The sequence below is a fragment of the Anas acuta genome, chromosome 15 (assembly GCF_963932015.1).
Source record: "Anas acuta chromosome 15, bAnaAcu1.1, whole genome shotgun sequence".
Taxonomy (NCBI): Eukaryota; Metazoa; Chordata; class Aves; order Anseriformes; family Anatidae; genus Anas; species Anas acuta.
In genome coordinates this window covers 15,120,005-15,147,336 of record NC_088993.1, presented here as the reverse complement: position 1 = coordinate 15,147,336, position 27,332 = coordinate 15,120,005, and the positions used below count along the sequence as shown (strand labels likewise).

Sequence of the window (27,332 nt, the reverse complement as noted above, 5' to 3'; positions counted from 1 at the left end):
CGTGTGCCCAGCCCCGAGCACGGGGGGGGTCGTGCGGGGAAGGGGGAGACGTGGAAAGGGGCAAAACGCGCGGGGGGGCCGCGGGGATGCCGTGAGTCACCGCACCCCCGGGCAGCCACGTTCTTCCCCCCCCCGCCCGCGTCACCGCTCCCCGCCCACCGTGCCCGTGAACCATAAAACTCCCCCCGCGAGGGTGGGCGGTGAGATAACCCCGCCCCCTCCCCGCTGTCAACCAATCGGAACGGGGCTTCCGCAGGCGAGTGGGCGGGGCTCCGCCGGCCGGCGCCGGGCCCCGCCTTTCGCTGTTTTTCCTCCGCCGCCCGCCTCGCTGGGCCGGACTCCGCCGGGCGCCGCGCTCTGCCCGGGCGCTGCGGGGCCGCCGCCAGCCATGTCCGTGCCCAGAGGTAGGAGCGGGGACAGGGGGGGATTTGGGGACCCCAGGACCGATATAGGGACCCCGGGACTCCCTTCTCTTTCCCTCCGTTCCCGGGCTGCAGGCAGCCCACGCCGTTCTGCGGGCACAGCCCGGCTGGGGGGCGTGGGGTCAGGGGGTGTAAATGGGTGTAAATAGGGTGTAAAAGGGGTGTTAAGGGGGTTTTGGGCTGTAGGGGGGGTTTGCGGTGTAGGGGGGGACCGTGGGGATAAGCGGTGAAGCGCCGTGGGTGTGCAGCACGTTGATAATTTTTTTTGAAAAAAAACGGTGATTTTGGTCCAGCTGGGAAAAAAAATAATCCCCAAACCCTAAAAAGGGGTATTAAGGGGTCGTGGGGTCGTAAGGGGGCAGCCAGGGGGGTAAAAGGTGAAGGGTTCTGTGCTTGCAGCATGTTGATAATTTTTTTTTAAAAAAGGGTGATTTTGGTCCAGCTGGGGGAAAAAAATCCCCAAACCCCAAAAAGGGGGTTAGGGGGTCGTGGGGTCATAATGGGATGGGGGGGGGAGGTAAGGGGTGAATGGCTCTGTGTGTGCAGCACGGCGATAAATTAAACAAAAAAAAAAATGAGTTTGGTAGAGCTGGGAAACAGCAAAAAAAAAAAAATAGCAACAAGCTGACCCTATTCTGGACGAAACGGCCCCAAATCGCCTCTCGTTCAACGCTGGTTTGGGGTGGTTCGGTGAGCGCCGTGCGTGGCTGGGGGCAACCCAAGGGGGTCCCTGGGGAGCCCCCCATGCAGGGGGCCGTGTCCGTGGGTGCCACCCATGGGACCCAGCGGTGCCACCCATGGGACCCGGCGGTGCCACCGCGTCCCCGAGGGCAGCAGGGACCCGTCCGTGGAGCTCGTGCCGCCGGCGTGGAAGTCGCGGGGCTTTCCTCTGGGCAGCGGTGATGCGCTGGAAACTCGAAGTCAGGAGCCATGTGAGCAGATGAGCGCACCTCGGCGTGACTTTGGATTTTTTTTTTGGGGGGGCATTTTTTTTTTTTTTTTTTTTTTTTTTTTTTTCCTCCTCCTCTGTACGCTCCGTGTCTTAAACGGAGGGAATGTGGACCTGAGTTTCCTGTTTGCTGTGTAAGCGGGGTGTGAATCAGCGGCGATTTACGGTGCGCCGAGCGGAGCTGCTGACTCACGGGTACGGGCGCATGCCTCCCGCCCGCCTGCCCCGGCTGCGGGGCTGCAACGGGGTTCATAAAAAGGCTGTGGGGAGCCCCAACGTGCCCACACCTCGCCTGGGGTCTGCCTGCCTGGATGGAGAGCCGAGGTGAGCTCGGGGAGGGTTTTGGGGGGCTGCTTTGCTCGTGGGGTCGTGGTGTTGTGCGTGTGTGTTGTCCTCGTGCCCTGCTGGGTGCTGAGATTTGGCTCGGTTTGGGTTTTGCCTGAAATGTGCTGGCTCCTGGGGAGGGTTTGTTGGTTGGGTGTTGGTGGGCTGAGAGTGAGCTGCAGCTTGAAATTTATCCTGGGAAACTCAGGTGGCTTTGGGGTCCTGCTGGACGCAGCCCAGAATTTAACATATGGAAAAAAATCAGGTGGTTTTGGGCTCTTGCTGGATGTAGCCCAAAATTTAACCCAGGAGATTCAAGTGGCTTTGGGCTCCCGCTGGCTGAAACTTGGAATTTAACTCGGGGAAATTTAGGTGGCTCTGGGCTGCTGCTGGATGTAGCCCAGAATTTAACCTGGGTGATTCGGGTGGCTTTAGACTCCTGCTGAAATTTAACTTGGGGAAATTCAGGTGGCTTTGCTCTCTCCGGCTGGATGTAGCCTAGGATTAATCCCGGGAGTTTCGGGTGGCTTCGTGCTCCCGCTGGAGGTGATGGGGGCAATGAATGGAGACGGCTGCCTCGTGGCTCGCAGGTTGGCCGTGCCCGTGACCGATGCGCGCAAAAACTCGGCTGCCGTCACCTCGGCTTAGTCACGGGGCTGTCTCCTGCCTCCGGAGTTTTTGGGGATGCGCGTGGCCGCCCGTGACACGCGGGGATAGGAATGGTGCCGGGCAGGAGCCTTTTTCCCCGCGCGGTGCTAAACATAGCTTCCGAGATAAACACCTGGCGGGGATTAGGGAAGCTCAGGAAGGATTTCGCCTTTCTTCCTCTTCCCGCTGCCGCCTTGATCCGAATTATCTCGCGGGGTGAGGGCTGAGTGTGTGTGTGTGGGAAACCCTCGCTCGCTGGTTCTGCGCGCCGTCGAGCCTGAGGGTTGCCCGAATATGCAAAATCTTATTTTGCATCTTTGGTTGCCTGTTTATCGATAGATTTTTGGGTTGCCTCAGGCCCCCAGCGCTCCGTCCAGCTCCATTTTCCCAGCGTGGTGTCAGGACGGGAAGGAATTGTGTGCGTGGAGATGTGGTGCTGCCTGTGCCCGTTTGGAGAGCTCTGCGAGGGGCACGTGGGCACGCTTCGAGAGCGCATCCTTCCCCTTCGCCAAGAGATTTTCCTCCAGGAGGGTTTTGGCAGGTGCCTGGATGGGATCTGCTGCCCTTGGTTGTGTTTTTTTGGGGCTGGCAGCGCGACCGGTGCCCTCGGTGCATGGTTAGTGTGGGGGCTCTCAGCTCTGAACCCACAGAGCCAGGGTTTTGCTTTGCACCTGTAGAACATCACACAGGATAAATAAATATTGAGCTGTGCTTTGGCAGCCCCAAAGGCTGCTCTCCTGCTTGTCACCCGCTGCTTTTGTTCCCCAGGCACAGGCTGCAGTGTGGGGCTGAGCCAGGGGTTGCTTTGAGCACAAACCTGGCCCCAAAACTGGTCACTGACAGAGGGAATCCGTGCGTGCACTGTGGGGCTTCTCCATTAGTGCCCAGGTGTCGGGTCCCAGTGATTTTGGGGCCGAGGACGTGGGGTTTTTTGTCAGAGGCTTGCTTTCACTGGGCTAACGGTGGCGGGGCCGCTCGCTGGGGGGGGAGCTGGGAGAGGAACTTGTGTTGTCTGGGGGTAATTTTACTCGCCCAACAAAAACTTTGGGGTTTTACGGACGTGACTCAGGACTGCTTGTGGGTGCGCACGGAGCTCCATTTACCCACAGCTGCTTGCTGACAAAACTCTGCAGTGCAGGTCGAGTCCTAGCCAGGGATTTTGAGATGGCAGAGAGGATTTTTTACGGTGGGAACTGGAAATTCGTGGTCTCTTTTTCCCAGCTTGGGAGATGCTGCATCTCCCCACGGCCTTTTCATTCCCATCTGAGTGTCTGTCCCCAAAACAGGTGGGTACAGCACCAGCACAGCTCCTTTGGGAGCTCTCAGCATGGAAAAGGAGGAGCTGGGGGGGATCCGTCCCCTCCAGGCTGCAGCAGGGTCACTGCCAAGGGGGTCTGTCCCGTGCTCTGAGCCAGGTTTGCATCCTCTCAAGTGAAATGCTCATTTTATTTTATTTTTTTTTAAGGGATAAATTTCCTTTAAAAACATCCCACGAGTGGGAGAGGAGGCAGGATGAGGAGGAGACAAAACTTACCCAGAAATTGTTTGCAGAGCATCCACCCTTCCTGCCCCCTACAGCGCCACGAAAAATAATTAAAAAAACAAAAAACCCTCCTTTTGGAAAGGAGGAAGCCTCTTTTTGGTACAAACACTTTCCAGCAGGGGCTGCTAACCTGTGCTGTGCTTTGGTGGGGTTGACGTGCCCAAAAATGCTGCGTGGGGCTGAGCCTGGTGCCTGTGTCCTGCACCCATCCGTGCCGGGAGCCGCACGGTTTGACCCTGGCTGCGGGCAGCTCCCCTGCCGTGGTGGTGCCGGACGTTTTGGTGTATTTTAGGAAAGGTAAAGCTTTTTAATTACTGCTTTTTGTTCAGCCGGAGGTCTCAGATTTCCAGCAAACAAAACCTGCAGCTGGCGTTGGGTCCTGCCGGTGCCTCTCCAGAGGCGCTGAGCGGCGAGAGGGCGAAATGTTGGGCGCAATTGGGTGGGGGCACCACTTCTCCAGCTCAGGCTGTGCCCCCTTTTCCTTCTCCAAGTGCTGCAGCAGCATTTGCAGGTCGGGAGAGCTTGGCGAAGGCAGCAGCCGAGTGCTTCTGCCCCGGGGTGGTTGTGACACCGGCGCCGCTTCCTGCCGGGGCCGCGGGCGGACGTGTGCTCGGAAAATGGTTTGCAACCAGCACGGCCGGGTCTGGAAGCAGGGAGCCTGCTTTAGGGGAACATGGGATTATCTAGGAAGGTTTGGCGTGCCTGTGCTTGCAGATTGGTTAGATACCATGGTCCTGTGCATAAAAATTCCCTCTTAGCCCAAATCTTGCAGGAAAGCCCCCCTGCCTTGGCCACCCGTCCTGCTCTTAGCAGCTGGAGGTACCTGCAGCTGGTGCCATCTCCTGCTGCCCACAGCCCAGTAGCACCGTTTTTTTTCCTATTAAAAGTAGTAAAGAACAAATATGGTGTGTGGGGGAGGCATTCCCTGCTGTAGGACAGAGATCTTGCTGCGCTGGGGAAGGGGAGGCTTGGCCCTGCTTGGAAAGGAGCGGACGGGTGAGGGCTGTCCCCTGCGCACGGTGCAGCTCGTCCCCAAAAGTGACGTGGCTCTTTCTGCAAGAGCCGGATGTGTTCGGCCGCGAGGCTTTTTAAGAAAGCTGCTCTGCAGAGTTAAAAATCCCCTGCCGCCGCGGACGGCTTGGTTTCTCTCCTGAAATGCTGCCAAACTGAGCTTGGGGTGAAAATGAATGGACCCGGTGCCAGGGCTGCTCTCTGCCTCCTCCCGAGCACCTGGTAAAGGAGCAGCGAGGTGGCAGACCCAGTCACGCTCCACACCTGGCTGTAAAACCCCGTGTTTTAACCCAGAAAAGCCTCTGCAACCTGTTCTGTCTGCGTTTTTGGTCGATCCCTGCGGTGGCTTGGTTTTGAGCACCTTTAGCTCCGTGCACCGGGGGGCTGATGGTGAGCAGCAGGAGCTGGTGGACGGCTGGGGTTGTCCTCCTGGGCTCTGCAGAGGCTGATTTCTTGCCCACCAGAAGCTTTTTGCAGGTTTTAATTCAGCCTGCCACTGCCTGGCTTGGTGGAGGATGCCTGGGCAATGAGCAAAGTGGTGTCTGGAGGAGGCACCTCTGGAAATTGCGGGTGCATTTTAATCCAAGTCCTTTATCAGCCTCGTGTGAGCTTTGTTGAGGAACCAGGGGGCCACTCAGCTTTTCCTCCGGCACCTCTCCCGTCCGTGAGATCTCTCCGTGTACATTCCAGGCTGCTGCAACGCTTCGCCCTTCATTTCTGGATCCCCAAAGAATTTCGCCTTCGGTAATCGTGGGTTTCCCCGTGGGGGTTTTACAGGCACAGCTCGCCGGGGGAAGCCGCGAGCGGCAGCCACGGGGCCGGCACCAAGCGCGTGCGTTCCCCTTATCTCGAGCAGGTTTCACCTCTTGCACCTCTCCTTCCAGCTCCTTTCTGCTCCATTTCATGCTCTGCCCTGCAGCACGCCACCTTTTCCCCCCCAAAAAAAGCGCTGATTTGAGCCTTGCCCTTTTGGGGCTAAAAGGGGATTTTTTTTTTTCTTTTTCTCGTTGTTTTGTAAATGGAAATGATTCTTGGAAGCTCTCAGCGTGCCCCAGGAAAAGCTGCGAGCTGCAGGCTGGGCGGCACTGAGTCACTGCCTGCTCCTGCCCCGGGACGTGAGCCGGATGTGTCGGGACAGCCTCTGCGGAGCCTGCTGCCTTCCCGGGACGTCTCGAACCAGCTCCGAGAGCAAAAACCTGCTGGGCTCATTTCCACCCAGCCTCAAAAACCTCGCAGTGATTCCTGAGCCGGGGGCGAGGAGGGCACAGCAAAAAAAAAAACTAAATAAACCCCAGCGAAACGGAAGCAGGCGAGCGAGGCTGTGCCCTTCCTGCGCCGGGGCTGCCACGTGGGGCTGCGGTGGGGAAACGCTGCCCGAGCCGGGCACCAGGCAGAGATGCCCTGTGGGTGCAGGGCACGTGGAAGGGTTTTTTTGTGGTGTGGAGCTGCCGAGAGCCCACGGGGGCGATGCTTTGCAGTGGGGGAGTTTGGAGGAGCGAAGGAGAAATGGTTGTGGGCGACTTCTGCAAAAATGTGGGGCTTAGCAAGCGTGCTGCGCTTTTTTTTTTATATAAAATCGTAACTTCCTGAGCTGCTGAGCGGCTGGGGCTGGCTGCAGGCAGCAGCTGGACATGGGTTGGGATGCAGACGTCAGTCTGTCCCCGGTGGTGTCCGTAGGGCTGGGGCAGAGGCTGCGAGGTGGTGGCTGCGGGTCCTGCTGTCTGCAGCGGTTTCCATCCTCTCGCCTCGCCGAAGACCGAGGATCTCACCCAGTTCCCCCATCACGGGGTGGGTTTTGCCTCTTTTCAGCACCCCAATTTGCTCTTTTCCTCCCTCTCAGCTCGGAAAAGCTCGTGCGTGGATATAATCGGGGGGAGAAACGTGGTTCAAGGCAGCAGGTGAGGGTGGCGAGGCAGAAATCCCCCGTGCGTCTTCAGACATGAGCGCAGGTTTGGGCACTGGAAAGGTTTGGGCACCGGAGAGCCAAATCTGGGTGTTGTGCTCCCAGCCCTGCCTCCATCGAGCTGCTGGTGGTGATGGACGGACAGACAGACCTGTTCTGACTCACGGACCCCGAGCTGAGTTTGCAGCACCTGCAGCCAGCTCACAGCCCTCGTGGTGCACCTGGGCCTGACTCAGCGGGGAGCTGTGACCCGCAGTCCCCGCGGGTGGCATCGCTCCCGCTGCTCCCTTTCCTTCTGTCCCCCTCCTGGAGCAGGCAGCTGCAGACATTGAGCACTTCCTAATTATTATTAATTATTACTTTTTCCCCCCACAAATTCCACTTTCAGCCCAGGTACCCGTGTCATTTGCCGGGATGAAGTTCTTCTTTTCCCACCCGAAATAAATCGGGGGGAGGATGGCAGGAAGCTAAAGAAGCAATTTTTATTTCTATTTATTTATTTGTAGTCATTGAGACTCTGCATTAAAAGCAGAAAGAGGCAATACTTGGCCCTTTTACCAACTTTACAGGGTTTTGTGGCTAACTGGAGGTACTTGAAATTGCACCGAGCCGGGTAGGACGGGCTCAGGAACCAGAGCAGCAGCAGAGCTGGTGGCAGCAGTTCTGCCTCTCCCTCCTGGCTTTTCTCGAAGCACCATCTCCTTTTTCCTCTCCTCCTGCCCGTGAAGTCGCTGGGGTTGCTCCCAGAGCCCTTTGTCTTGTGGCAGCACGCCAGCACCGTGCTGCTCCCGGAGGTGACTCGTGGTTGCCTGCACGGCGAGCTCCCAGCAGGTGAAGCCTCTGCCACTGCTTTTTTTTGGGCAAAAAAATCCATCCTGAGCGATGGATGTGAGCCTGCAGCCCTGCAGGATGCTCTGCCTGGCCCCGTGCCTGCTCCGAAGAGGTGGGCAGAGGTTTTTTGCCCAGGTCCTGCTGCACAGCTGTGCAGTTTTTGGCATGGTGCAGCGTGTCCGATAACGCCACAGTGCCGTGCCAGCTGGCTGCTGCTCCGACGCTCCCCGAGGGCAGCCTGGGCTCTGCTCCTGTGGGTTTCCCAGCACGGAGCCTGTCTGCAGAGCCCCCCTGTTGCAGAACAGCGAGCTGCCATTTGGGAACAAAGCACAGAATGAAATGTAGCTGTTTTTTTGCTTTCCCCCATCCCTTAGGGTGATGCAGGTAGCCTAAAAATCCAACTGGAGCGTAACTGGGCGGTGACATCCTCCCGAAGCTGCAGCAGAGCACGCGGGCTGGCCGGGCTGTTATCTGGCTGCTGCATGGAGCTGGGGTGTGCCTGGCAGCCCAGGGCTGGCAGCTGGGATGTCACCGCCGTGGTGGCTTCAGCTGATGTCCCCGTCCCCAAATCCTTCCCTGTTTTGGGGTCCTGGGTGCACTCAGTGCTCTCCTTGCATTGCTCTTGGCATCATTGCCCAGCTGGAGTGATGGGAGCAGAAAGATGCCCCTGATCCCTTTCCTATTGGATTTTATTCCAAGGTTTTGCTTAAAAGCAGAGCTCTCACAGAGCTTCCAGGTTGGGATCGGGGATTTGGTGCTATCCATGGGGTTTTGCAGGGTCCTGGGTCCCCGCTGCCAGCCCGGTGCATCCTCCCCCCGGTGCCCCCGGCCTCATCCAGCCCTCGGAGAGGCCGCGGGTGGGCAGGGGAAGGGTGGGGAGAGGGCCTGGTGCTGGCAGGCTGCTGCTTGAGCTCATTGCTGTTTTTCAGGGCGTGCTCTTCCCCTCATTGAAGCCTGGCAGGGAGCGGCGGCAGCTGCCCGGCGCACGAGGTTCGGCCGCTCAGAGCCCAGCAGCAGTGGGGCTGGTGGCCCCAGGACCTGCAAAAAGATGGGTCTGGCTCCAAAAAAAAAAGGCATTTATTAGCATTTGGGATGTGCCGAGGCAGCACGGGCTCCACGAGGGGCTGTAGGGATCCTTGGAGCATCCCCTGTATGGGACGGGGACGCTGCTGTAGGGCTGGGGGGCAGCGCTTGTGCCAGCATCCCTTTTGCGCAGATGAGCTCGGCTTGAAACCATACCCGGGGAGTGGAAATGCTGCCGAGGAAAATATCTTCCGCAGTCCTTCTGGGGCTTGTATAAACACTATTTAAAATCGGAGGCGCTCATTAGGTCGGTATGCGCCTTTACCTCGACCTCTGACTTTTCTGCCTGCAAACGTGCGCGGGGCGGCGCAGCCCGCGCGGCGGAGGCGTTTGCTATAATTAGGGGAAGGTGAAGGAGCTGCTGCAGCATCTGCCCTCCGGGCTGCCAGGGAAGCTGAAAACAAAGCTGCAACCTGTTCGGATTTGGTCAGGGACGTCGGTGCTGGCTTCTCCAAACCCCACCCGGGCAGAAGAGGGGAGAGCAGCGAGGCTCGGCCATGATTCTCGCACGTGGTGGCGGAGCCGGGGGTGATTTTTTCCACGCCTCCGTCCTTCTCCTTTGCTATTTCCCAGCAGAATCCGGGCGGCAGCTTGGACTTGGCCAGCGGAGATGCCGTCTCAGTTGTCACCCTGGAATAGCTGCCGAGCCGGGAGCCGGCATTGTGATGGAACAAGCTTCGCACTATTTGTTGTGGGAATGGTTGTCAGTGGCAAAGCAATTAGCCGGGCACCTGCAGCGCCAAGAAATCCGACCTCGTGCTGCTGGGCACTCCCTGGGTGCCAAAGGGCTGAGCGTGGGTGCTCGGGGCCGTGTGTTTGAGCCCCCCCGAGTGCTTACATCCCCTTGTACCCCGGTGTTTTGTGCTCCTGCATGGAGCTGCAGGCATCGCCGTGCAAAGCTCTGCACCGGTGGGGGGGCTCAGGATGGCAGGAACGCTGCTGCTCCCCCACGGAACCCACCCAGCACACGGCAGCACCTTTGGGAGCCTCCCACCGTTGGGTTTTTATCCTGGGGAGTGGGATCGAGATGGCAGAGGGGAGCTGGGCTCCGAGGGTCGAACCCTCCAGCGGCGAAGGCGTCCCCCGGGGGATGCGCCGCGGGAGCCCTGCGCCTCGATGGCTCCCGGCGCTGGCTCCCCCCCAGCTTCCTGTTGACGTCAGCGGTTATTTCGCCCGCTGCATTTTTTTTTTTTTTTTCTACAACTGTTGAGCTTTCAAGTGTAACCCGAGCTGAGACCGGCCAACCTCAGCAGCTGCCCATGCGGGGACGCGGCGCTGCCGGCGCCGTCCCCCCCAGCCTTCCCCAGCCGCTCGCCGGCTCGCGCGCCCCCGGCACGCAGCGGGGACCCCAAAAAGGGGGCTGCTGGCACCTTCCGAGCATGCAGCCCTACCAAGGGTAAGCCGTGGTGCTCGCCAAAAGGGCCCTGCAGCAGATCCCACGGGCTGTTTTTTTTCCCTCCCTCCTCCGGCTCCCCCATCCCTCCCTTCCGCCAGGCGTGCCCGTTTCTGTTCTTCATTTCTGGGAAGCCATGGACAAGAGGCAAGGTAGGTGTTGCAATTTCCAAAACACGTGCCGGGGGGGGGAACGACCAAACGGCTGCTTGCAGTGCCAAAAAAGGGGATGGTGGAACTTTTTTGGGGTCCCTCCACGGAATTTTTCTCCCCTCTGCTCGCTCGGGAAGGGGGGGTTCTGCATGTGCAGCTCGGGATCTATTTTTAAAGCTCTGGAAACTTGCATGTTTTGCACGGGGTTGGAGCGCTGGCATCTTAGCAGAAATCCAGCAGGGCTCCGGGAAGGAGCCTGTCCCTCTTCTGGTGGTGTTCCCAGGGCTTTCCAGCAGCCCTTGCACACCCGTTGCAGCCGGCGGGGGCTTCTCGTCCAGCCTGCTCGGGTTTTTCTCTTTCTCTTTTTGCAGAAGTGCCGGGCGCAGGGCGGCGGTGGCTTGCAGCAGCCCCTCTGCAGGCTGATGAGTGATGGCTCTCGGCAGGTTGAGCGCCGCTTTTCCGCTTACACAGGGAGCTTTTTCCACTCCCGTGACCCAAGCGGCCAAATTCCCCTCTCCGCTTTGTTGCACCCTGCCTCTATTTTTTATTTCCTTTTGGGGATCCTTTTTTTTTCTTTTTTTTTTTTTTTTTTCTTTTGGCCCTTCCTTTGCAGCCAGGCTGGGACCCACCCTGCAGCCCTGCGCCTTTTCTGCAGCGTTTGGCTCCCATCTGCAGGTCGAGGGTGCCCCCTGATTCCCCAAAACATTCTCCCCAGCAGTGTTTGACTCCTGTTTGCAGGTCGAGGGGAATCTGGGGGTCCCCAAACTCTTTCCCCAGCACTAACCCTCCCGTGCAACCCCTGCAGCAGCCCCTGCACCCTGCAGGTCCGTGTTCCAGGACTTCACCTGGAGCGCAGGGGAGGCTCGGAGAGGTTTGATTTCAAAGGTCAGCTCAGGCAAATAGCTTTATTTGCAGTTCTTTAGGTTGTCCTGTTCGCTTCTCTCCACCCACGCCGGCGGAGTGGGAAGGCCAAACCTCCCGGGGAGAGGTGCAGCGGGACGGGGCTGAGGTTGGGGAGGAGGAGGAGGAGGATTTCAGCATTGAATTGAGCAGTTCCAGGAAACCAATGTGTCCGGTCTTAGCTGGTGCGGGCTGTGGCATGAGGGGAGGGGGAAAAAAAGCCTTTTTTTTTCTTTCTTTAGGAGGAAATGGTGCCTTTCTTAGCATAAAGGATGCAGTTACGTGCCTGCGGCATCACGTGGGCTACGAGCTCGGCTGCGCTAGGAACTTCGGTCAGCTCATTTTCCCCAGCCCGGGTGCATGCACGGTGCTGTGTGACCCGTGCTTTTGGCTTTTCGGACATGCTTTCGGCTCGGGCTGGGGGTGACGGGGCTGGGATTAATGGGGCCGTGCCCCCAGGTTGCCCCGTCCCCATTTGGCTGCTGTGGAAGCGATCTGAGGTCACCGCGAGCAGTGGGTGACTCTTGCAAGAGCCCCGTGCCCTGGTACAAGCTGGCGCATCCCCAGGACTTGCAGGTGACAGAAAGCGGCCCCCTGTCCCCAGCAGCTCTCCCGTGGGGTCCCAAATTTGGGGGCGAGCTGCTGAGAGCCTGGCAGGTGCCAGGGAGCTGAGAGCAGCCGCCTGCGGGGGCTGACAGCAGATGCTGCCCCGGGACCTGTTCAGGGCAGAAGGGATTGAATTGCAAGGTCGTGCCGTGCTCATCCCACTGCTTGTTTGTTCCTCTGGCACCGGGTGTCCTGCTCTGGGGCTGCCACCAGCTTTGGGGGTGACACTGGGCAGCGTGCTGGGGACGGCAGTGCTGGGCTCTGGTCCCCCCATGGCCACCATCTGCCTGCCCTGAGCAGGCTGTGGGTGTGCAGAGCGTCAGGACAGCACCGTTGGCCTCTTTCTTATTATTTATTTTATTCATTTTTTAAAAGAAATTCAATTATTTCTGGGCTGTGCTCAAGAGGAAGTGGCTCCTGCCCGCTCCACCCCTGCACGGCCGGACCCGTGCTGCTTCTGTGGCTGCGAGCAGCAGGAGAAATGCTGCCAGTGCTTTTTGGAGGAGGTTTGCAGGATGCCGGGGAGTTTGTCCCTGTGGCAAACACGGGGAGAGCAGGAAGAGGCAAACCTAATTCTGCTTCACGGGGTACAATCGGTGCATGGAGATGCGACGTGGTTTTCCAGCACGGGGACTTTGCAGCGGGGATCTCCCCATCCCGTGCTGACCCTTCCACCCGTGCTCTCAAATCCCGCTACGGGCACAAGGCTCTGCATCGATTCCTGACCCCAAGACGCCTCCTGCCAGCTCCTGGGGCTCCGGCAGGGCTGACACCACAGCCTTGGGGCCGCTGCGTTGGTGACCCCGCGTGAGTCAGCGCTGCTCGGGGGAGCGGGCAGCACAGAGGGAGCATTGTGCTCCTGCTGGGGTTACTATGGCAATTGGGGAGAAGGAGAGCAAACAGATTAAGCAAAATACCAGCCGGGATGGGATGTGTGTGTGTGTGTGTGTGTGTGTGTGTGTATGGGGGTTGTTTCAGGGCTTCGTGCAAAGGTCTGGCTGGTGGCTGCGCCCTCCGCCAGGCAGAAGGTGGCTGTGGGGGCTGACATGGGGTTGCAGGCGTTTGGTTCACCCTGTCCTGGTTTTTTTCTTTTTTTTTTTTGGCTGAGCAGGAGGTGCAGGGTTGGCGGGGTGGGTGTTCAGCAGCTCAGCATCCCTGGATTGCTGCCTGCATCCCTGAGCCACGTGCTAAATGCAGCACGCTGGGTGGGATGGGAGCGTGTGCCCCCTGGGTTCTCCCACCCCCTGGCTGCAGGAGGATGCTGCAGCCCCCGGGTTTTGGCTCTGGGGCTGGCTGCAGGGAGGGAAGGCGGTGCCTGAAGACGGGGATGTCAGCTTTCCTTTGGCTCCGTTCTGTGTTTGCTCCCGGCGTTGCTCAACCAGGTATTTTTGCAGTGTCCTCAGTGGGTGCACGGGGATATTTATAGCTCCCTCTGCCAGCCCGGCCGGGTGCGGGGTTGGGAAAGGAAACCTCGCAGGTTTGTGAACCAGTGATCAAACCCCACAACTGCCAGGACTGGGTCAGCTTTCTGGGACCCATTTCCAGCCCAGCAGGATGGGTTTGGTGTGGAGCAGCCGGGCTGAAGCTGCCCACCCGTGGTGCCCCCCCAGCAGGGCAGGATGCATCCAGGAGCATCTCCCCTCCTTCCTGCCCAGCTCCCAGCTCCTCGCCTCTCCCCTCCCTTTCCCAGCAGCGTTGGAAGCGCTGGACTTTGTCCCAGGAGCCGTTCCTCATGGCAGGGAGCCTGCACGAGGCCACAAGGAGCTGGGCACAAGCTCGCCCCGTGCTCGGAGCCCACCTTGTGGGGCTGCTTCTCATGCAGCTCCCCAGGCCCCTTGTCCCTGCAGGGGATCAGGGCAGCAAAGCAGGGCTCTGGCCATCCCATTTCGGGCTCCATCTCCTTCCCATTTCAGGCCCATCTCCTTGTGCTGTTTGGAGCTGGGCAGGAGAGCATCCTGAGGGCTGCTCCTGACAGGCCTGGCCTTCTCCCAGCTCTCAGCCCATGCAGACCGGGCCTGGATTTGTGTCTGGCAGCACTGAGGCAGCCAGCTCCTGCCTGGTTTTGTGCTATTTTCACTTGGTGGCACGTGGGGGTGTCCCCATTTGGGGTGGGGGTTAGTTACTGCTCGGCTTGCTTGTGGTCTGGTGGCCTCCAACCCGCTGTCGGTGTGGAGCGGAGAAGGCCTGGCCGCTTCCCTGCCTGCTTCTGCGGCCGTGATGGATCTGTCCCAGCCCATCCCATGTGCAGCAGGCTCTGTGGGGCTGTGACCACCCCGAGAAATGGGTTTGTGCATCCCAAACTGGCCTGGCGGGGAGCACAGGAGCTGGGGCAGCAGAGCTCGGGTCAGGGCCCTGCGCACAGCTGGTGGCGTGGGGACCTCTTGTGGCTGGTCAAGCCGGGATGGGGCCGGGTGCCAGCACCCCTCTGTCCTCCTGGCGTGTTTTTCGGATGGTACCCGGGGCCATGAGGGGTGCGTGCTTTGTGCCTGCTGCTCTGGAGCACCAAAACTGACCCCGTGTCTCTCTGCTCTCTTCCAGATTCCAAGGGATCCTTGGAGCCGCACAAACCAGGTGAGTGCCCAGCAGGAACAGCAGCTTCAGCCCATCCCCTAAACACCTGCAATTAAAATCCCCAAAGAGGAGGAACCCTTAATGGCCACAGGGGGTTAACAGGTGCTTTTGGGGTGGCTGAGGAGCAGTGCAAGGTGTGAGGCTAGGAAAAGAGTTCCTGTGCACCCCCGGGCCGGGGGGCTGTGGGTAGGAGGATGCTTGAAGGCAGAGAAAGAAAAATGCCAGTTGCTCACGTGTGCGTCTTCTCTTCCAGTGAAAAGCAAGAAGAAGCGGGAGCTGAGGATAACATGTGTCCCCATCAAGCAGCCCGTTGCCAACACAACGTAAGTGGGGTTTGACGAAAAGCAGGCAGCTGAAATTCCTGCTCTGTGATGCTCTTCCCAAACACCACGGGCTGCGCCTCCGCCGCTCAGCCCTGCTTGTACCAGGAGCCCTTTCCAGAGACCCTCGGCAGCTCCGGGAGAGCAGTGAAACCCTCAGAGGGGGAAATTTCACTCCCTGAAAGCCCAGATAGGGCAGATCTGTGAGCTGGGGAGCTGGGGAAGTCCCCCGTTAGTGCTGTGCAGCCTGGCATGCACGCAGCAGCCACCTCCTTCCCCCGTGGCTTCATCTCTCTGAATTTCCCCTGGCAAAGGTGTCCGCCTGGAGCCTGCAGGGTGCTTGCACGCCCAGAGCACTCCGGTAGAGGCTGCTGCCAGGTGCCTGCGATCCCTTTTCTCTGCACTTCTCGAGGTGCAATGCAAATATTTGCTCAGTGCAAGGCTTTTTTCATGAGCCCGAGCACTTCCTTGAAGCTGGAGCTCGCTGCATGGCTCTGACAGGAGCTAAACAGGAGGCTAAAACAAATTGCTCAATTTCCAATCCGACAAGCTCACAGCTGGGGAAAGCACGGAAGCGAAGCACGAGGGACAAAAGGCTAAAGTCTGCTCCAAAAGCACCCTGCTACCAGTAGTGGGAAGTGGGCAACGATGGGGGGGAAAAAGCCGTAAGGGAAGACTTTTTTTTTTTTATTTTTGCCAGCGTGCTGTTGTGCAAAGCGTGACCCTGTGAAATGCTGGCTGCTCCGCGTGCCAGGCTGCCTGGAACAGGCCGTGGAGTGTACACAAATGACTCACTGCTGAGGAATTACCTGTTGTTCCCTAGGCGTGTGTTTCGGGCGACGTGGCTGTCCTGTTACAACACCTGCCTGTCAAAACATGACAGCCGAGCCGCTCTGCCACGGGAACAGCTCGTGGGATCGGTCGGGGTTCCGTGGGCTCGCCTCCCGAGCGGGGATGGTTTCGGAGCCTGCTGGTTTGATGCACGCCTCACCTCGCTGGCTGCATTCAGCAAATGCTTTGTGGGTGGTGTTTGCACGATGAAAGCGTTTGTGAGCGTTTGGAGGGGGCTGATCTGAGCCCGTAACAACAAGGCATGGTGGAAAGCAGGGGATGAAAGCACTGGAAGGAACACAAAACCTGGCACTGCAGAAGGGGGAGCACGGAGCTGTGCTTTCCTCTGACTTTCTCTCTCTTTTTCCTCGCAGGCCCCCGAGGAACCTGGACTCCAGGACGTTCATCACCATCGGAGATAAGGTACGTGCTGGCGCGGGTTCTTTTTGCCTCTTCCAATTTGAGAGACCTGATTTAAAAAAAAAAAAAAAAAAAAAAAAAAAAAAGAGCTGCTAGAAACAGCCACTGCTGCTCTTTTATTTCATCCTCTTGTTACGGGCTCTCCTGGAGCTGCAGAAGGCTGTTTGTGAGTGAGCTAAAAATTTTGGGGTGGTGCCTCGGGTCAGCCCTGCGTCTTGCTGCTTCCCTCCCAGGCTGAGCAGCTCGCTCCGTGGGCACCATCAGTGCAAGGCTTTAGGGTTTGGGGAGAGCTGGGACGGAGGGGAAAGGGATTGAGGAGGCAGCTTGGGTTAGATCCAGGGCACAGCCTCACGGCCCTTGTTGTTTTCTAGCTGTTGTGTATTAATAGCTCGGGGAGAGAGGCTCCGTGTGGCAGCCTGGGCACAGCGTGTGCGCTGGGAGCGTGCTGCAGCGTGGGGACAGCTCTCCGTGCTGGCTGCTGTCCCTGCAGTGCCTTTCTCCAAGGGATTCAGCAGCTGTGCTCTGCCTGCTCTGGTGTTTGCAGGAGGGGTCTGATCTGGGCACTGGAGTGACACGATGTAGGATGGGGGAAGGTTTGGGTGACGGGGTGGAGGATGAGCTCAGGTCCATCTGATCTGTGCAGGTGGTGTCCTGCATCTCTGCAGGGCAGGGGGTGAGGGATGCAGGAGGGGGGATGCTGATTGTGTTGGTGCATCGCCTCTGCCCCTGGGCAGGGCCGTCCTGGTTCCTGGAGTGTGTTGGGAACTGCCAGCTTCTGTGGGTAAATGCCAGGAAAAAAAAAACAAAAAAAAAAAACACACAACAATAACCTGGAACAACTGCACAACGCGTGTCCTGAAAAGCACCACGAGATCCTTCCTGGAGGCTGCTGCAGAAGCAGCGAGCCTGTACTGTGCCTCTGCCCAGGCCAGCGGGATACAGGAGGGGAGATTGTAGGGTCCCCACATCCCTGTACCCACCGTCCTGCCCGGGACAGAGCTGGCACCTTCCCGTGCCAGGCAGCACATATCTCACCGCTGAGCTCAACCCCAGACCTCTCCTGCTCCCTGCCTCGGCCGCCTGCCAGCCACATCTGGCTCGCATAAACGCTGCTTGCTGCCGGCCGCCCCGTGGCCAGCATGGCAGGGGAGCTGGCTAGCCACCAGCCCGGCAGCCCCAGCTCCCATTTTGGCCCCCCAGCAGTGTTTTCTGCCTCCTTTCTGCCCGGGGTGTAGCTCGCGGGTGGTGTTTCCGACGCGGCGTGCGCTTTTCCCACCCTTTGTGACTGCTGGGTCACTTGGGCATCCTGGTATTATTTTTCTTCCCCGGGACCGGAGGAAGACTGGCAGGCTGGCTGAAGTTCCTCCTGGTTGAAAGGAGGTCTGTAACTTATTAGGAGCGATGAATGCAGCCTCCCAAAATAGCCCGTGGCTCACTCGAGCAGTTTATGCCCTGCCCAGCGGCGCAGGCAATTACAGGGTAACGCGTGGTTAGGGAAACTTGTCTGGGGGTTGCGCACAGCCTCGCTCGCTCCCTGCTGCCTGAACACTGGGGGTTTGTCTTTTTCCAGCTGGAAATGAAGTTCAGGTCATTGCATTGCCTGAGCTCTTTTCTTGGTGCTAGCTCATGCTGTGCCTTGCTGGCTATGATGATGGGGCGAGGTGCTGAAAGCAGGCACAACCTGAGCTGCCCGATGCTGGGAATTGGGTTGTGGTGTGTGCCACCCTGTCTAAGAGCAGCTTTACACAAGCAGGGTGCTGTTGGACACGTGGGTGTGCTTGTGGTCACACAGGGGCAGGCAGTGATGCCCCGTTGGGCACCGGGATCTGGTGCCAATCCTGGATCCCAATAGCTGCTCGTGCTGGCAGGGGAGCTGCTGAAACCCTGCGGGTTGTTCACCACAGAAATAGTGTGCCCTGGCTGGAAGGATGAAACTCCTGATCTCTAGCTTCAGAGGGAGAATTCAGTGAGCCCTGGTGAGTTTGGGGCTCAACAGAGTGAAAAATGCATCCATCTCCTCCGAGCCTGGTGCCTAGAGCTGCTGGAATCCTGTAGGCACCATCATTTGGGAGTGCTCTGCATGGGAAAGATGCAAGCTTGGAATTTTGCCTTTGGTGATGAGCATACCCATGTCTTATTTCTTTTTTTTTTACTTCTCTCCCTGTAGAACTTTGAGGTGGAAGCTGATGACCTGGTGACGATTTCGGAGCTGGGCCGTGGGGCTTACGGAGTGGTGGAGAAAGTCCGGCACGCGCAGAGCGGCACCATCATGGCCGTGAAGGTGAGCCCAGCTGCCTGCCAGAGGGCTGGAGGTTGGGACATGCAGCTCCAGGGCAGCAGAGAGGCTCTGCCGGGGACAGAGAGGTGTGGGAGGTTAGAGGGATGCTGATTTTGGCAGCCTCCAGTGTCCCTGTGCAGCTTGGTGTGGCTCCTTCAAAGCAGGTTTTGAAATCCAAGTGTGGAGCCCTGGGCTTAGGTGGTGTCATCCCTTAGGGAGCTGCCTGGCAGAGGGAATCTGGGCATCTCCTGAGGGTGCTACTGGCTGCAAAACTCCACCTACATCAAAACCTTCTTTTTCTTTTGTTATATGTTTGTCTCAGAGGATTCGAGCGACTGTGAACACACAGGAGCAGAAGAGGCTGTTGATGGACTTGGATATCTCCATGAGGACGGTCGACTGCTTCTACACCGTCACCTTCTACGGAGCCCTCTTCCGAGAGGTACTGGGCTGGTGGGGAGCTGCTGGGCTGCGCAGCACCTTGGGGCCAGGCAAGATCTCCAAAGGCACAAAACTGTCTCAAGCCACCTTGGCTTTCTTCATCCAAGCTGGTCTCTTTGAGATGCAGCAAAATTGAACTCCTGCCTCCTCCAGGCAGTGTGCAGCAGGTCCCTTTTGTCCCCACGTTGTCCTTGGCTGGGCTGGATTTCAGGGAGACCCTGCTAGGGAGGCTGTTGCAGGCAGTTTTGGTGGTACCTGAACGTCTGTGCCCATCGTGCCTGGTGTGGAGGCAGCGTGCTGGTGCCTGGGGAGCTCGGTTTGCCCCAGGTGGAAGGGGCAGGGTCTGTTTGGCTGTCCCCTCCACTCCCTTCAGCTCCTGGGGTTTTCTAGGGAATTCCTACTCAGCTGCATTCTCTTTTATCTGCAGGGCGACGTGTGGATCTGCATGGAGCTCATGGACACCTCCCTAGATAAATTCTACAAGAAAGTACTAGAGAAGAAGAAAACCATCCCTGAAGACATTTTGGGGAAAATGGCTGTGTCTGTGAGTGCCTTTTGGGTTCATACGTGGTTTTGTGCTCCCCCCAGGCTTTGCAGTGATGCATGGCACCCCTCACGTGTAACTTTGTGCTGGGTTTTGCACTCGTGGGGGTTGAATGCAGCCTGTTGGAGGTCTCTGCTCAGACACACAGCGTTTAGAAATGGTTGGTGTGTTTGCAGTGAAATGCTGGTGCTGCGTGTGTCTAACAGTTCTCTCCTGCTCTGTTTGTCACCAGATTGTACGGGCTCTGGAGCATCTGCACAGTAAGCTGTCCGTAATCCATAGAGGTAGGTGCTGGCTGGGATTCGTGTGGTGGGGTTGGAGTGCTAACCTTATAAATCACATGGATTGTGCCTCTGGGGCCCCTGCGGGGGTGTTTGGTGGCACTTGGGAATGTGGTGGGCAGACCTGGATGCCCAAGGCCTGTTCCTGAGATGTATTTTTCATGCGTCTCCTTGCATGATGTTGTTTTCTTCATCCTTTCTGGATGAAAGATTAAATATAATGACCGACTTCCTCACTGCCTGTACTTCTGTGGACATCTCTGGCCCTCTCCGAGCACAGAGATGCGTTGCAGGCAGCTCTCGGGGACAAAATCCCATACCCTTCCTGGCTGAGTAGTTCTGGCAAGGTGAGAGCTGAAGGAGACCTTGCAAATCACGGATGGGAATCGTAACACAATCGTAACACCTGGGCCCTGTTCTTCATCTTCATGTAGCTCCTTGTGGACAGCTCATGATGAGCATGAGACAAGCTGTCCTGAGAACTTGATAGGGGTTGAACTTTCAAGGCTGTGCTGGGCGTATAAATGCCCCCTAAGGAGCAGGGTATTAGCTCCTCAGCATTTTATTTCATCTGTGTAAGGATCTTTTGATCTCCAGGCCTGCTCTGCCTGGAGGGCAGGGTTATAGTTCTGCCTGTGAACATTTACTTTGATAAAAGCATTGTGGGGTTTTGTCTCTGTTCCCTGGTCCCCTCTCTCCCTGTGTTGTCCCAGGCTCTGCGCTACCTCTGCAGAGGCCCCATCTGCTCTCTCGTGTCCTCTCTTTTAGACGTGAAACCTTCCAATGTGCTCATCAACAAGGAGGGACACGTGAAGATGTGTGACTTCGGGATCAGTGGCTACTTGGTGGACTCGGTCGCAAAGACCATGGATGCCGGCTGCAAACCGTACATGGCTGTAAGTGGGGAGCCATCCAACCTCGGCCCAAAGAGGCTGCTCTTAAAAATCAGTCTGTGTTCCCCTCTGTCCTGAGATAGAAACCATTACGGAGCGCTCTGGGCTTCCTGATGCAGCAGGATCCTCTGAGGAGGGGATTACCCTCCCTGTAAACCCTCCTGTTTGTGTTAATCCTGCAGCAGGCTCTCCCTTTGCCACCTTCCCTTCCCAGAAGGGTGAAAACCTGGCTGGTGCTGGTTGTGGTGATCGGACGGGCTGCTCTTCTTGCTTAGAAAACGCTGAGGCTTTTCTTGGCAGGATCATTTCATTCCTTGCTCTCAAGTCAGTGTGAATTTCCCACTGCCATCCGTGGTGTGTGTGGGTAGCTTGTGCTCCTGGGGTAGGAGTCACGCTCAGGAGCTGGAGGGGAGTCTTTGTGGGGTTTGTGTGGAACAAGACGTGGCTTTCATCGGTGCTCGTAGATTTAACCTCAGGCCCTGCCTTCATGGGGACATGACCCAGGGGAATCCACCCAGCCTGGGTTTTGGAGCCAGAGCTTTGCTGCGTGTGGTGTGCACTGGGAAAACGAGACAGAGTCGTAATATCTTCCATTTTGCTCTTACAGCCAGAAAGAATAAATCCTGAGCTGAACCAGAAGGGCTACAACGTGAAGTCGGATGTCTGGAGTCTGGGGATCACCATGGTAAGGCAGCGGGCTGAGGCCAGCGCCCTGCAATGCAGGGGTGGGATGGGGTCTGCGCTGGGGGGTTCCCACCCTGCTGCAGGGTTTGGGGTCTGAGGCTTTCACCCCTGCTAAACGGGGCTGAATTCTGAGTGTAACAGCTCAGGGCACGAGCAGATAACCAGGGCACAGAGGGGTTGTGGTTCCCTGTGCACTCAGGGCCACTGGGCTTTTGTGGGCATCCCCAAGCCTGGCTTTTAAAGCCACCTGCAAGGTTTGCTTTGCAGTTCCCTGGAGAGGTGCTTGGCAGAGCTGGTTACAAGGAACAGGGTTCTCTGTGGCTGGGTCGCAGCCTCCCTGCAAGCACACCCCTCCTGTATTAGCCGTGCCTGGTAGGAGGATCACGATGAATTTGCCTGCCCCCCCAAGGGGTGATGTGCATGCCTCCGGGGTAGCTTGCAGCAGCCCACAGAAAGGGGAAATGCTTTGAGTTCCAAAATCACAGCTGCACAGGATGGTGGATCTACCTCCAAAACAGCTGAAATCGTCTGGCACTGGAAGGCGAAGGAAATCCCAGCTGTTGGCTCTAAGGGGATGCTGCCCGAGAACGCTTCTCTTGCTTTCCAGGAGGCTCTCTCTCTGGGGCTAGATTATTTTCATGATTTTTTCTTGCACCCTCTTAGCTGCGACCTTTGTTTTGGGCGCTGCATCCAGGCATTTGGGCGTGCTGCACAGATATTTTGACAAATATTCTCTCTTCCCTGGCTGGTCTTGTCTGGGGTGCCAAACCCAAGCCCCCTCTTCTTGGTACGCCCGTGCCATGCAGAGCTGGGCTGGCTGGCCAGCTGTGAAGCAGGCTGGGAATGTAATCAGCTCCGGCTTTCCTCCGAGATGCAGGAAGCTGTGGGATGGGAGATTGTGTCAATGACGACATCTCCGAACCTTTCCAGTGCTGGATGGGAGAGGGGACCTTGCTGAAAGCCTGCCAGCCTGCAGCTGAAAGGAGCCCTGACCTGATTCCCTTTAATGTCTTCCTCCTGGGCTGGCTTCCTGTTATTTTATTTCTGGAGGGGTGTGATTGATTTCAGACCAGCCAAATTTAGGGCCGTTAAGGTGCGGGGCTAATCCAGGCCTTTCCGGGCTGCTGGCTTCATTCAGCTCTCCAGCAGCTGAGTTCCCCAGATGGGGGCCCCTGGCTCTGTCCCACATCCCCGCACATTTCTCATCCCTCCCATCCCGTCCTGCCCTGCCAGGCTTTGCTGTCCATCTCCAGACAGGAGCTGACCCTTGGCAGGAGATGCCCAGGAGCTGTGAAGGGCTTTTTTCCTGCTGGAGTGGGTGATGGAGCAGGGCTGACTTGCACCAAGGACCCAATAGCTGAAGTGGTTTGGCAGCAGTCTTCCTAAATGATGTCCTAGCACTTTTTTTTTGGGTTCGTGGATATTTTTTGTGCTCATGCAGCACCAGCCTGAAGCCCAGAGGCTAGTTTCTGGTGAGAAGCCAGTGCAGAAATGGTGCGCGCTGCTGCTGCTGCTATCTTTTAAACTAATCCCATTTTACATATCTTTGTCTGCTTCCTGTAAATGCATTAATTTGCTGAGCGGGCCTCAAAAGGAAGTATTTTTGGCCTCTGGGTTTTTGTATTTAAAAAGGAGGAAAAAAAAAAAAGGTAGCATGACCCAAATTGAGAACTGTTGGTAAGGAAAGAGGTTTTTCATTCTGAATCTGAGCCCGCTGCAGCCTCTGAGGCGGCGGGCTGCGTGGGGTGGAGGTGACCCCGATGTCTCACGTCGTCCTGTCCCTGTCCCCAGATCGAGCTGGCCATTCTCCGCTTCCCCTATGAGTCCTGGGGCACCCCCTTCCAGCAGCTCAAGCAAGTGGTGGAGGAGCCGTCGCCCCAGCTGCCTGCTGACCGCTTCTCCAAGGAGTTTGTGGACTTCACGGCGCAGTGGTGAGTCTCCAGCAGGGTTTGTGGCTTCCCCTGACCTGCCTGAAAAGGTCTGCAGGGGCTGGAGCGAGGCGTTGGGGTTGGGTTTGTCCAGCTTTGGAGCCCGGTTCTCCCTCCCTGCACCAAGCTGGCATTTGGCCACGGCAGGAAGCTCAGCCCCAGCGGGTTTTGCTCTCGTCCTGACTCACCCCGGCTGCTGGAAGGTGCAGAGGTTTCTCTTCCCCTTTTACCATTGGCGCTGCTGAAATCGTGGTGGTTTCTGGCGAAGCGGCAATGAAACGAGAACAAACCCCCAGGCACTGTCTGGGTGCCTCCGGGTGAGAGCTGACCATGGTTTTGTGGGCACCGCAGCTGGAGAGCTGCTCCCCTCGGGGTGTCCCCTGCTCCTGGTGTGCCCTGAGCCCCTCAGGGAGGTGCCAGGGCTCCAGCGAGCCTTGAGGTGCTCTGCCCAGCCTGCCGGCTGCTGGGAAGCTTCTCCCCTCCTTCCCTGGTCTTGGGGACAAGAGCAAGGCTGCGTGCTGCTTGGCTTGTCCCCTCCGTGGCAAAACCCTCACTCATTTTTTTGCAGTTCCCTCCCTGGCCGCCCTGTAGGGCTGCATGGTTCAGAGCTGCTTGGGAAGGAGTTGTGGTGCCTGGGAAGTCCCATCCCATTGACCGCATACAGAGGCGAGGGTGTGAGGGGAAGAAAAAAAAAAAAAAGAGAAAAAAGATCCTACAGCCTTTCTCTTGTGTTTTTATTTTTTCTTTCTTTCCAGCTTAAGGAAGAACCCTGCTGAGCGAATGAACTATTTAGAACTTATGGTAAGTGCGGAGCCGTTTCTGCTGGCCTTGGTCTCACTTCTGAAACATTTTTTGGGATAAAGGGCCCTAGCAAAATGGAACAACAGGGGGTGGGTGTGATTTTCAGGCACATAGTGAGGTGGGTGTAGCATGGCTGAAGTGGAAGGCTGTGCAGAATTCAGGGGTGTTAAGGTCAGTTTTGAAGTGCTTTCTCCCTCTCTCCTATCTGCCCTTGGTGGCTTTGGGCAAAGAACCTCAAAAATTGGTTGCCTGGGTGGGGTTAAACCCAGAAATGCCAAACCTGGAAGCGTTAAGCTTTGAGCTGAGGGATGGTGCCCACGGGAGCCTGGGGAGGACGCTGGTGTCCCCCTGGCCATTTGTGTGACATCCCCTGGGGGCTGCTTTTGGGCTGGTCCATCCTGGGATGCGACTGACGTTGTCTCGGTTCTTGTCGGCAGGAACACCCCTTCTTTACCTTGCACGACACCAAAGAGACTGACATGGCCTCCTTCGTGACAGAGATCCTCGGGGAAGACTCCTAACTCAAAGCTCACGGCTTCTGCAGTCCCCTCCACCCGGCATCCCTGCAGCACAGCCGACAAGGACTCGAGTCAGTGGTGGTTTGCACAGATCACATTTCCCCCACCCACGGGCGTCTCCGGGCCTGGCTGCCCTTGCAGTCTCTTTTCTCTTTGCCCCGTAACTGAAATCCCCCAGGAGGAGCCTTCTGAAGCCGACACCTTCCCGACTAAGCCACCACAACCGAAGGCTGGGGAGCATCCTTGGGGTGCCAGGCACATCCCCCACCACAAGGGGATGGTGCCCGTGGTACCTGAGCGGGGCCAGGCACCAGCTGTCATCACTCCTGGCACAACAGGCACAGAATTTTTACCTTTTTCTTCCCCTTTGCTGACTGGGGAGGGCAGAGAGAAAACATTCTGCTGTGCTTTCGCACTCCTCGTCTGCCCTGCCCCAAGCCCCGTCCCCAAACTGTGTCCCTTCTGTGCCTGCCTCTCTGCCCCAAGGCTCCTGGGCAGTTTTTTAGGAGGCTCCACAGCTCCCTGGGTACACTGCTGTTCCCACAAGAAGCCGTTTTAATGCCTGGTTCGACCCTTCAGTGCAGCACCAGACCTGGCACCCCCTTCCCACCCCCTCACCGCCTCCATCCAGCGGCCCCTTGAAGGTGGAGGGGGAAACATTTTTTGGATGAGCCACGCCGTGCTCTGCGTCCCCAGGGGACGGGGTGGACGAGTGGGACCCTGGTGGCCGCCTCCAGCCTCATTTTTGGAGGATGTGGGGACAGAAACCATCCAACACCACCCGCAGCCACTGCCTCTGCCTTCCCCAGCTCCTCGGCCGGAGAGGATGCTGCTCCATCTCCCTTCCCAGCCCGGGCTCGTGTAAGACCTCGCACTGTGACACCCCTCGTTTCGGAGGCCCTGCTGCCACCCATGCATCCCGAGCTGCCTTCGAGCCCCGTGGCTGCCCACTGGGATGTCAGCCAAAACCCCAAACCCAACGACTTGCACGGGGGCTGCTGCCAGTTGTACATTTTCTGTCTATAGATGATGGACTTCGTAACGTGTTTCCTAGTTTTAACCTAACTTGCTATAAATTAAAGAAAAAAAAAAAAAAGCCCTTCTGTGGGGGAGGAGGGAGGAGCGGTTTCTTCTCCGCTAGCAAATCCACTGTGAAAACCTGATGTGTTTCCCTGCTCCCCCAGCCTCAGCAGCCTGCGAGGAGCTACGGGAGCAAAAGGGATTTCTGTCTTCTACTGTACGTGGTCACAGGACAAACGCACCGGCTGTGGATTTATTTTTTTTTTGATAGATTGAGTTTTCAGAGGGATTTTTTTTCCTTTTCTAATATATATTTGTGTGGGTGTATGTGCGCGTGCTCTATATATTATATATTTTTAAAAATCAGTGACGAATGTGTGAATGTCTGTGTGGCTAGCAGTTTTGGTGAAATGGCTAGCGATTTTCTGGCTAAATTTGGGGTGGTGGGGAAGACTTCTAGAAGAGACCCCGGCCTAAGATTTTTTTTTTTTTTTAAAGAAATGCATCTATTTTTTAAGCGACTCTTTTAAAAAACGTTTTTCCTAAAATCCCTGCCCTGGAGGCCTGGATTTTAGGGTGCATTTCCCTCCTTTTTGGGGTCTTCCACCTGCTGGAAAGCTTCTCCCCCAGTGTCTTGTCCACCCAGGGAGAGGGATCAGCCCTGAAAAAAACCATCAGGGGTGTTGAGATGGACGAACCCTGTTCAGCTTTGGGCTGACCCTGACCCCCACCCCACCTCTTTGTATAATAAATGCTGATTGATGTTCTCCACGCCCCCCCCCCTCGGTCCCACTCTGCAAACCACCCGGCACTCGCTGAGCGCCCCGATGCTGGCTTGGTAGGACAGCTTTGCAGCTTCTGTACAAATTTGTACAATTGTAATTTTTTTTTTTTTTTAGTTGTTTACTTTGGATTGTTTTTGTTTGGATGTTGAGCTTTTGTTTTCCCCTTTCTCCTTGTTTCCATCCCTTTCCTTACCTCACCCTTTTTTTGGTGCTTGGGGGAACGGCGATTGTTATTTTTTTTTTTTTTGCATGTTTTTATTTTTGGCTGCCTTTCTCCTCTCGGACACGCTCCTGACTCCTGTGTTTTGGGGAAGGGGAACATCTGCCCTTACGGATACTGGGCCATGCCTGGAGGGTGGGCTTGGGATCCTGCTGATGAAGCTGGGAGCTGTGGAGGAGACGAACGCAGCAGCTCCGCGTCCCTCGCCTGGGGCCGGGAGCCACCACCTTGGCTTCAAGGTGGGAGAGGTTTTTAACCACAGCGAAAACCCCCCCAGCCCTATATGTCTGAGAACGGTCTGTACCCATCCAACCCCATCCTTTTCAATAAAATCACCCCTCAAACCACCTCCTTGTGCCTTTTTCTTTTAATCCTTGGAGCATCCTCATCGCTCCATCCGTTTGGGATGGGTGGGCGCAGCGCAGGACAGCAGAGGGGGGTGGTGGCAGTGTTTTTTTTTTTTTTCCCTGGTCCTTTTTAGGGCTGGAGCAGGCACCGGGAGCGGGGGCACCGTCCCCGGGCCGCCGCGAGGGGGAGGCAGCGGCCAGCGGCCGCCCGTGGGCTCCCGTGGGGCTGCGCCTCGCGTGGCCGCTGCGCAATGGGATGGGGAAAAGAGGGGGAAAGGGGGGGAAAGGGGGGCTTCATCCCAAAATATCTGCCCTAGGAGCTGTCCCCCACCCGGTATGGGGCCGGCAGGATGAGGCCGGGAGTAGTGGGGACACGGGGATGCATTGGGAGGGGGGTGCCCAGGGTGCAGCGACCCCAAATTGCGGCACGGGGAGGGGACTCAGGGGGGCTCTGTCTGCTGTGGGGCCAAGCTCGAGGGCTCTTGTTTCAATTAATTACTTAATAACTACAGCGAGACCTATTAAAAATAAATCAGTGCCTCCGAGGAGAGAACTTCAGCAGAAGCAGAAAATCCATCACTTGGAGCTCTCTTAGCACGGCGTCCCCAAATGGGCTCCCCCAGTGCACTGGGGGCACCCTCACTGGTCATACTGGGAGCTGGTGGGGCTCCCGGGAGCTGGAGCT

The 27,332-nt window shown here is 57.3% G+C and overlaps 1 protein-coding gene across 4 annotated transcripts; it reads left to right on the top strand.

Annotated features, from left to right (window-relative positions):
• Positions 1-280: 280 nt before the first annotated feature.
• On the top strand, positions 281-26,647 carry MAP2K3 (mitogen-activated protein kinase kinase 3). Of its 4 annotated transcripts, none has more exons than XM_068699068.1 (13): positions 281-404; positions 14,304-14,336; positions 14,590-14,659; positions 15,862-15,910; positions 18,075-18,188; positions 18,508-18,627; positions 19,054-19,170; positions 19,403-19,454; positions 20,220-20,347; positions 20,952-21,029; positions 22,820-22,959; positions 23,712-23,757; positions 24,195-26,647. In XM_068699068.1, the coding sequence occupies exons 1-13, from the start codon at positions 389-391 to the stop codon at positions 24,276-24,278; spliced, it is 1,047 nt and encodes a 348-aa protein (XP_068555169.1). In that variant the 5' UTR covers positions 281-388; the 3' UTR covers positions 24,279-26,647. The 4 variants fall into 4 exon arrangements, with proteins under 4 accessions (XP_068555169.1, XP_068555172.1, XP_068555170.1 ...); XM_068699071.1 differs by lacking the exon at positions 281-404 and adding an exon at positions 1,557-1,695; XM_068699069.1 differs by lacking the exon at positions 281-404 and adding an exon at positions 9,909-10,259.
• The last annotated feature ends 685 nt before the right edge of the window (positions 26,648-27,332 follow it).